General features: G+C 35.8%; 2 protein-coding genes across 5 annotated transcripts; one reads left to right on the top strand and one right to left on the bottom strand.

Annotated features, from left to right (window-relative positions):
• Positions 1 to 133: 133 nt before the first annotated feature.
• On the top strand, positions 134 to 4,158 carry LOC147384846 (putative pectinesterase 15). 2 transcript variants are annotated; one of them, XM_086426301.1, is made up of 5 exons: positions 134 to 1,101; positions 1,390 to 1,561; positions 1,685 to 1,891; positions 2,540 to 2,797; positions 3,632 to 4,158. In XM_086426301.1, exons 1-5 carry the CDS (start codon positions 674 to 676, stop codon positions 3,698 to 3,700), a joined length of 1,134 nt encoding a protein of 377 aa, XP_086282427.1. In that variant the 5' UTR covers positions 134 to 673; the 3' UTR covers positions 3,701 to 4,158. The 2 variants fall into 2 exon arrangements, with proteins under 2 accessions (XP_086282427.1, XP_086282425.1); XM_086426299.1 differs by having other exon boundaries at positions 2,540 to 2,790; positions 3,632 to 4,156.
• Positions 4,159 to 8,093: 3,935 nt separating this feature from the next.
• Positions 8,094 to 9,753, bottom strand: LOC147384845 (uncharacterized). Of its 3 annotated transcripts, none has more exons than XM_086426004.1 (4): positions 9,466 to 9,753; positions 9,239 to 9,333; positions 8,459 to 8,636; positions 8,094 to 8,350 (listed from the first exon to the last, which is right to left on the bottom strand). In XM_086426004.1, exons 1-4 carry the CDS (start codon positions 9,467 to 9,469, stop codon positions 8,181 to 8,183), a joined length of 447 nt encoding a protein of 148 aa, XP_086282130.1. In that variant the 5' UTR covers positions 9,470 to 9,753; the 3' UTR covers positions 8,094 to 8,180. The 3 variants fall into 3 exon arrangements, with proteins under 3 accessions (XP_086282130.1, XP_086282131.1, XP_086282132.1); XM_086426005.1 differs by having other exon boundaries at positions 8,484 to 8,636; XM_086426006.1 differs by lacking the exon at positions 8,459 to 8,636.
• Between the last annotated feature and the right edge of the window lie 526 nt (positions 9,754 to 10,279).

The raw sequence follows: 10,279 nt of genomic DNA, 5'->3' as shown, positions 1-10,279 counted from the left end.
CTGCTATGAACTCTGCAGATTTTTACATGTTCATATTAATTTTTATTTTCGTATGTTCTGTGCTGGTCAGTCTCTACAGGCTGTTCATCAGTTGTGACGGTATACTTATGGGTTGGATCTGTTATCCAAATGGTTCCAGCTAAAGAAAGTTCAAGCTGTAAATTCTTTAAATTTGTAAACCATTTAACCTAATTTAGTTCCCATGTTTTTTTTTTCCTTTTTTCATATTTTTCTTTAGTTAACAGGGATCCCTGTCGATGATGATGATTAAATGTTCTTAAGAATCTGTATTGCGGGTCCTCTGTACCAACCGGGTTATCGAGTAACCTCCACAGCCCATAAATCCCATTTAGTTGACACACCCTACCCTAAGAAAAGTCAAGAAAAACCAGATAAAACTCAAACACCACACCTCACCATTATCACAGCTTTCATCATGACCAAAATCTTCTCTATTTGTTGCTTAAACATCAATCTCCACTATTGACTCTCTCCACCGCCCTCACACTTTTTTAAACAGAAGTTTCAATCATTTACTGGGCATCACACACATGTGCACCACACATTTCTTACATCTCAAGCCAATGCACCACCTCTCTCCTCACACATAAAGCAATACAAACCCACCCCAGACTAGATCACACCAACACAACTTACACAAAATAACCTCAACATGGACAACAACCTCAGCACCTCAACCAAAAGTAGCAATACCAACATCTGCTTTTGGCTTTCAGCCATTCTCATTGCTCTACTTTCCATTCTCGTTGCTCTTACTAAAATTCCTTCTTCCTCTACAACTACTGCTATTAATCTTCAAGTAGGTATAGATGAATTTTTTTTTCCTCTCCTAAGTCTCATCATGCCAAGAGCATCGAGAGGTCATCACCATCATCATCATCATAGGAGGAGGCGTAAGATTACATGTGACACAGCAAAGTGGACATCTAGGATTATCGCTGACTACAATGTGTCGCTTGTCTTGACGGTTGATTTGAAGGACGGATGTGCAAATTTCAGTAGTGTGCAGAAAGCAGTGGATGTTGTTCCTGATTGTAGTCCGACACGAACTCTTATCTTGATCAATTCTGGTGTTTACAGGTCATTAAATTTGAACCTTGTTATGTTCTTTATCATTTTTGAAGATATTCGTCTCTTATTGGGATTCGTCTAAAGGAACCATTAGTATGGTGAAGCAAGTGAGATCATAGAGAAATAGATTAGTAAATCAGATAAAGAGACCGTTGCCACTGACAATTGAAGCTCATTTGGGTCATGAATTGATCTTGAACCTAATCAGCGTATCGATGTGAAAATGCATTTTAAATTATGATAGGAAGTAAGATCACATATGATGATAAACAGTTAGTAAATTAAATATGATTGCAGGGAGAAGGTATTTGTTCACGTTAACAAGACAAATTTGATAATCCAAGGTCAAGGTTATCTCAACACATTCATAGCTTGGAATGACACTGCAAACTCCACAGGTGGTACTGTTTATAGCCCTTCAGTTGCAATCTTTGCACCTAACTTCATAGCTTACAACATTAGCTTTCAGGTATTTGTTGATTAATTACATGGTTTCTAAGGCATATTAATTGAATTTGTTTTGTGAATCTTAACTAATTTGGGTTTTCGAATATTTGGTGTGGTGGATTTCGTTCTTGATATTGGAAAAAAGAATACAGCTCCCCCTCCATCTCCTGGTGACGTTGGGGCTCAAGCGGTGGCACTAAGGATTGCGGGTGACCAGGCAGCATTTTATGGTTGCGGGTTCTATGGTGCTCAAGATACGCTTCATGACGATCGAGGGAAGCATTATTTCAAACAATGTTTCATACAAGGATCCATCGATTTCATCTTTGGGAGTGCTAGATCTCTCTACGAGGTATTCATAACGGGAGATCCTCCCAAATCATACATGCCTGATAGAAAGCCCACATTTTGGTTGTTCATCAAACATCTAATGAAGGGAAAACATCCAAGCTTCTATCATCGACTCTGGATTCATCTCTTACAATAAACATAAATCACATATTTTTACGACGTCCATCACCTAAATTAGTGATTACATCCTCATGTGCCCCTTCGAGTTAATCCACTAGTAATGTTTGTCTTTATATTGTACAAACATTAGCCCCCCATTAGACCAAAATCCTTCAAAAACCATCTTTTATACTGAGCTCTATAAAGTTGGTTTGACGTCACCTCCATGTAATATTCTTGGATGCTTAATCCACACATCTTCGAGGTGTCATGTGTACTAATACGTATGAAGCATAATTTAGAAAGATTCTATTTTCACACCAACTTTTGCTAATGCTACCCCAATTCATATATAACCAAAGAATTGGCACACATCTCATCTTGGGGTGGCGTGAACAAAAGTTGGTGTGGAAATAGAAGCTCTCATAATTTATTGCACTGACAACTAACTATGATAAAGATAGCCCATTTAGCAAACACTCATGCATGCATGCATGTTACACCATAATCAGTTAAGCAAGGTTTAGATTGATTACTCTACTATGGGCAGGAGTGCACGATTAATTCGATAGCAAAACAAGTTTCAATGGGGATTACTGGTGCGATCACAGCTCATGGAAGGAATTCGATGAATGAGAAAACTGGTTTTTCATTTGTGAATTGTGTTATTGGAGGATCAGGAAAGGTGTGGCTTGGAAGAGCTTGGGGTGCTTATGCTTCCGTCGTCTTTGCTAAAACGTCGATGTCCGAAATTATAGCTTTGGATGGATGGAATGATTGGAATGATCCCTCTAGAGATCAGTCTGTGGTTGATCCTAAATGCTATCTACCCTTTCTTTTCTAGAGATTTTATTACCACACCAATTTTTTATAACACACAAAACATGGGCTCGGGTGCCGACAATCCTTTTATTTTTTAATGATCACACTCACTTTCCATTTCTTCTTTCTTTAGAGTAGATCTTATTTTGGATTTTTACTTGGGAGAGATAAAGCTATTTGAGCTTCTAAAGTGGCTTTTTTTTTAGGGCCCATACAATTATAATAGAGAGCTTCTATTAACACACCAACTTTTACTTAGAACACACCAATATATAAGTAAACATATACTTAATTTCAAGAGATTTTTCCCAAAACGTGCCAACTTATGTCCGAATTTCGGTTTCAGTACACTGTTCATTTTAATTCCAAAACATGACTTTCAAGTGAAGTCGTCACTTTTATAATCAATGAATTCGTAGATATTAAAAATGATGAACTCACAAGTTTGTAGGTTATAAAAATGATGAATGCATGTTTTGGGAATTAAAATGAACAGTGTACCGAATTTAGAATTTCATCATATTTAACGCACGAAATGGAGATTCACCCTAATTTCAAAAGGATTGGTGTGTAGTAAGTGAAGTTTGGTGTGGTAATATAATTTATCGTATAATGTTCTTCTACTTCTTTTTTTCCCTCCTGTTTTAGAGCCTTTTTCTTTGTGCCTAAATCCTTATGTGGTGTGCCATATATAATTCATTAATTGGCGTGTTATAAAAAGGTTGGGGTGTGGCAATATAAGATTTCATTATTTAGTTATTTTTTTATGATCAAATTATTTTAAGATTTGTAATTGTTTTTTTGTTTTAATGTTTTACAGGACTGTATTCTTCGGGGAATACAAGTGTGTAGGGCCAGGGGCGAATTATACGTTTCGAGCCTCTTATAGTAAACAATTAAGTCAATCTGAAGTGACCCCATTCTTGGATGTTTCTTACATAGAAGGAGACCAGTGGTTACTTCTTCCGTCCGATCCTTCGGATCACCATCGACGCAGAGAATTCACTCAGACATACTGATTAAATGTAGCAATTTCAAGCAATTTTAAGCCCAAATGATACAATATGGTGTATTATTTGGGTATATATAGAGAGAGAGCATTGCAAGAGGAGTACAAAAGAAGCTAATTAGATCAAGTTTTTGATGACTAGAGATGCAATAATAAACTAGAAGGGATAGCTCCACCTTGATTTAATTTTTTTGTTGAGGCCACTAGTTGTGCTTTAGATATTGAGTTTATAGTCTATTTCTATTTATTTTTTTCTTAAAAGGTTTGTGGGGCCTTTATATCATATTTGAGTGACCATTATTACATCTAATAATAAGAAGTTTCTTAAAGGTTTGTGGGCACTTTTATATCATATTTGAGAGGCCATTATTAAATCAAATAATAACATCTCTCTCTCTAATGATAAAATGATGCACTGACACAGATGCGGTTTGTATGCGATTGATGTGGCAAGTGCACAGAATCATAGATCTTTTCTTTGTGTATCCCGAAGAAAAAGATCTATGATTTTATGCACTTACCACAGTAACCTTGTATAAATCATGTCCGTGATAGTGCATCATTTTATCACAACTCTTAAATTAAAGTACTTTTATGAGATTAATTCTATAAGAATTGCAATTGACTCTTTGTTGATGGTGTTTTGAAAGTGCTCTTTGGGGTCTATACATGATTTCATAATCCATGGAATGTTTGGTGAGATTAATTAACTTAAAATATTACTTATGGCGACGAGGATGTGTGAAGAGTGTGTGCAAGACAAAGCAACAAATATAAGGACTTACATGGTGCTACTCCCTGCACCTGCGCAACTCAACGTAGACTCAACAAAATACAAGACATTTACACAACAAAGTAAAACGGGATGAGAAAGATTACACTAGAAACAATCAAGGGCATGTCCGTCATTAATGAAAAATATTTTTGTTTCAGAATCTTGTAACTTTTTTTTTTGTCAAACTTTTTGTAAAAGATAAGAAGCCAAAAGCAGTTTTGGATAGTAACCTTTTTTTGGGGCATTTTTTGGATAATAACTTCTGTAAGAATATAAAAGTCGAGAGCCCATCAAACATGCTTTAGACTTTGAAAAGTACATCTCCAAAATATAAATCCCAAGAACACTTGAGATTTTATCTACATCATCGATCAACTTTTTTTTTAATTTAAACTTTAAGCATCATCTGCAAATCTTCCCATTGATGTCATGCAACATACTTAAATCATTTTTGTATTTGTTTTGTATTTTCATATTAGTTGTATTATGCTTTATTTCTTTCTTCTCTTGTTTTTACCCTAAATAGCAAGATAAAACAACTTTTGTCTTCTATGAGTTTTTTCAATCCTCTTTGATAGTACAGTACTACAATCTAAGGGATTGTTCTGAAAAATTATATTAAAAGATTTCTCTGTACCATCTTAATTGATGAGAGAAAGGTAATTATTGTTAATCAAAATCTACACTAAACTAAATTTTAAATTACAAAACTACTTTTGCATAAATCAATTAATGCATTCAAAATAATTTCTTTTCATTGATATATAAGAGATGACCGTACTCAAGGGGCACATCATTAATTTTAAAATGTAGGAGTGCCTAAGATATTCTCAAATAAACACTTTTATTTAAAACTCAAAATTTGTTGAAAGGGTAATTATGGCATTTTCACTTTAAAACATCTTTTTAGATTATTATTTAATAAAATGAGTATTATAAAGTCCATATTTTTTTAGAAGGGACTTTAGCAAAAGGTATATTCTAGATTCCTGATAAATTTGTTGGTCAAATTCAAAATCAATTGATAATGAGTGGAGAGGCTCAAGAGCTTAGAAGGAGAGAGACAAAGCAGTTTGTGTCCGATATGGGACTAGACTCAACACACCCCCGTATGTGTGGGCCGGACTGGGCCAAAGCACGTGGAGATGTGAATTGAGTGACGTGGAGGAAAGAAATGCCCGCTTTGATACTATGATAAACTTGGGGGTCCAACTTAAAATCAATTAGCAATGAGTGGAGAAACCCTGGATCTTATAAGGAGAGAGACAACGCAATTTGTGTCCAATGTGGGACTAGACTCAACACCAGTATTAATATTTGCTCCTTAAATAACAATTAGATTCGCCACCTTATCCTACAATGGACCGAACCAAATTATTTATACTACCCCCAAGGGGTTGGCTCAACGTTAAAACTAGCAATACGGGTTGTTCCATGTGGTCATGTGTTTAAAATTTGGGTGGTTTACTAATTTGTTCTTTTTTTTAAAATCACCATTGTGCCTGTATCTGGGCTTTTCCCTGTCTATAGACCATGGTCTTGCCCAAGGACTAGTCCCGGGGCATGTGCAATGCCTGCACATCACACGCACCAAGTAAGGTAAGTGAGGTGCGCCTTGCGGGTGGCCGGTGAGGAATTTGTTCTTTGCACATTGGAAAACTTATGTGGTGTTGGAGCGTGTGATAGTAAGGATTAGTCCCATCCCAAAGAGAAAATATGACTTATAGTCTCAACCCATGGTTAAGGCTCACCCATCAAACAGGCAGAAAAAGCTGAAAGCATAGATTTCGTAGAGATCACACCACTTTTTAAGGTTTAGAAAACATTTGTCTAGGCATACATTTTTCTTGGAAATCCCAAGCATCTCAACCTTCTGTTTGATGGAGAGCTTCAACTGTGGGTTGAGAGTTGGGACTAGTGTTTTCAAGAAAAAGAAACAAATTATTTAATACTATCTAGCTAATGGGCCCATATTAGCTTGGGCTTGGATTGAGTTTTTTTTCTTCTTCTTCAGTAGTTATTGTTTTAGGCCTTTAATGAAGAAAATAATATAAATTATCATAGAGATTATCCTCACTAAAAATTAGCTATTCCGAAACTTCTAACTCATATAAGGCAAACGTATTAGTTCCATGTTGTCTTCCCAACATTGTATGTTGAATGAGATAGATATAGGGAAGTGTTCAGAGGCATTAAGGAGAACCAAATATTGTGCCAAACATATTTCAAAACAGAGGTTAGAAGTTTCAAAATGAGCTGATTTTTTGTGAGGATGATCTCTTCACACCAAAAATCAACTGCTTAGTCCGAAACTTCTAACCCTAATTTATTAGTTGAAGTATTGTGGTCCGTCCAATTTTTATAAATCACTTTTAATGGGGGTTAGAAGTTTCAAAATGGTCTGATTTTTGGTGATGATGATCTCTACGAAACTTCTAACCTATACATTGAAAAAATGTTTGACTCTCTTTAGGGCCTCTGAACGCTACTCATATATATATATTGAAAGAACAAAAAATGGTAGAGGTAGACCCAAACCAACTACAACCTCAGGTACATTGTACAACATCGATCGTGATAGAAAATGGGAGCAAGCTAATTCACAATATTACAATCCACCTCAATACACCCACCACAACCCATCTCTCTCCTAGGAATATGGTTATAAATCTATTGATCCTTTGATTATCACCCCAATCTGATGTAATGGTTAGGATAATCGGCTTGTTTTGATTCTATAGACCACATGCAAAACAAGAATTGGTCCACATCTTGATCTTGGTGTGTTTTGTGATATGGTAGTTCTCGTGCTATCTTTATGAGGCTAGCCCTGAATCATTCATGGGATAGATCGATACAGTGTGGACCCATTGATGGGTCCACCCACCCTTTTGGCGACCTACACGATAAAAATCAGCCCGATTGAAGATCTTAAGTAGAGTGGAGTGACTACTTGTATACCTCATACAATCGATAGTCTCTCGTCACTTAAAAGTAACCTTTGCACTTCCTTGGTGTGATTGCATTAATAAAGAAAAAAATAGTCTTTTTTGTTTTATTTTGTTGAATTGAGGTGTCTAGACCTCTTACTTAGAGCACCTAATCAATCCTTGGGGCATGTGCAGTCCCCTACCCCCCACATGCAAGGGATTTGAATTCAAGATCTCTGTCTTTTGTTTAGAATTTAGAGCGAGGATTTGTGATCTACAAATAACTCATTATGTGAAAAAGGCCCATATTTGACGGTCTTAGCCCGTCAAATTTTGAGAAATTTGACGGACCCTCCCGTCAAATATGCCCGTCAAATATTCTCTTGTAGAATTTTTTTTTGACGGTCCTGGACTATCAAATTATTGGAGAATGGACTTCAAAAAAAACAAAAAAAAATCCATAGAGTATGACCGTCAAATTTGGAGGTTTAACAAACAATAGCACGGTCCTCTAATTCACCAATCACAATGAACGAAATAATATATAAAAAAATCAGAAAAAGAAAAATCATAAAACAAGCTCCAAATTAAATTAAATAATCCAAAATTAATATACATGTAAACCTCTTTGTTAAGATCGAAAATTCTGTCGAAGCTACAAATAACTGACAATAATTAAACTAACAAATAACTTTACAGCAGAAACCACCCTAATATAAGAACCTTGAAGCGCATCAACTTTGCATGGTAACTTCTGTATGTGCGCATTCCCAGTACCGAGTTGATAGTTTGCACCACTTCCCCAATTGAAGACCTCCGAAGAAACTGAAAACATAAGTGATCACTCATGATATCAACTAACCCATCTATGGAAGCCACAATAACAAAATGAACCTCAGAAGTTACACATATAGTCACATTGTGATAACAAACTTAAATTACGCTCATTTCCAACAACCTGCAACACAGGCCCGCAGAGGAGATCAACAGGGGTTCGATTTTTGGAGTCCTCCAATGCAAGTGAAGCACCAGATTGAAGAAGAATGCTCGCCACAGCTAGATGTCCAAAATGAAGAGCTCTATGTAGACTAGTCCATCCTGATTCTCCATCCTAAAGGAGAAAAGCTAAAGGGTCATGCACTCAGAGAATTAACCCAATTTCAAAACTACAAAAGATGGACCCGGAGAAGAATAATTTTTTTGAAACTGTCAACGATTTATCCAAATCCAATTGAACTAAACACTGCTGAACAATTGCAATATCCAAACTTGGTTACTGTGAGTGATATTGTTATAAGCTACAAAAGAAGAGTTTTTATTATGTCCAAGCTACAACTCATTTGACAAATAAGCACAGTTTGACAGTAATAAACTAAATTTCAGGGCAATTCTAGCAAGGGAAGTGGGTCCAGACATGACTTAGTGGGTAAATATGTAATTTAATTATTAAATTGGCTGGAATGAACTAAGAGTGAGGGGATCAAAGGTCTAGATTCTCCTGGACTATCTTTTCTCTTCTACTTCTCCTTCCCTTATATTATTCTATCAAACATCCTATCTCCTCACAAATTTTAAGTTCATCTACTTCTAGACTAAGATGGGTAGAAAAGTATTTGATGACACATATATTAGCAATTTCACTCACCATGGTAGACAAAGAATAAAATATAAAAAAAATTGAAAAAGCACCTAATCAGAAGATCATATGCTTACATGAAGCCAGTAAAACATTGTCTTCAGCAAATCCCTCTCCACCACTAGGCCCATCAAGGAGATCACCTCGCTTGTTTTCAAGACTGCTTGAATATCTGTTTTGCAATCCACAAAAATATGAACTAAAATCTAGTGAAAGACTTAAAGAGAAGTTATGAGAAGTCAGTGATCCTCCATGACTGATCTAATAGGAAACTTATCAGAGAAAACCAGATATGATAAAGTACTCATTTGTAAGTTGATGATTAGACTGATTCAAGCCATCGCAAGTTTCTTTCCGCAACAAAGAAAGGTGGCCCTTGCCACTTGCCATCATACTATGTTAGTCGTTACAGCCATTTTCCAGTCTCTATGTATTTTCTAACAAAAAGGCCTTTAAATTTTGAAAGAACAAACCAATAATGAGAGATCTAGGTAATAGAGTAAATAACAAGCACAGATTTTACTTTACCCAGGCCGAAAAATTGGTTTCCTAATTATCAACGAGGTTCATCAACCCAACAGAAAGATGTGATGGCTTGAGCATATAAGTTAGTAAATGTTGTGCACAAGAAACAAAACAATAACAACCAATTTAAACTTAAAACAGGAGACCTGAGGAAAATTCAAAAACATTCCAATGTATGGAGTCATGGAAAACAAGTGACACACTTAGAGGCTAGGAAGAATCATCTGGTGTCGTTTTCCCTGAAAATCTCATAGGGTGCTACAGACTGATTCACAAGGCTGATTTTTAGTGAGAATATTCTCCTCACTAAGAAGGTCACTTCCATCACAAATATCAGCTCATTCTTAAACTTATCAACCTCATCAATTGTGAACTTAAAGTAGATTAGGATTTCAATAGTCCAGATTCTTTTAAATTATATGTTTGATATGTTACAATGAGCTATTTTAAAAAATTGAAGGTGAAATAGGCAGTCACAAGGTTAGAAGTGTTGGGTTTTTTTTTTTCGAGAGGATGGTTTCCTCTCCAAAAATCAACAAACAGAACTCCTAGTCCTATGAGAAATGAACTCAAGGTTAAGGGTGAAATGTGCA

Source organism: Akebia trifoliata, chromosome 15, assembly GCF_017979445.1.
Source record: "Akebia trifoliata isolate Shusen 1 chromosome 15, ASM1797944v1, whole genome shotgun sequence".
NCBI lineage: Eukaryota > Viridiplantae > Streptophyta > Magnoliopsida > Ranunculales > Lardizabalaceae > Akebia > Akebia trifoliata.
The sequence above is the reverse complement of the archived record's forward strand: the minus strand, read 5'-3'. Positions and strand labels throughout refer to the sequence as shown.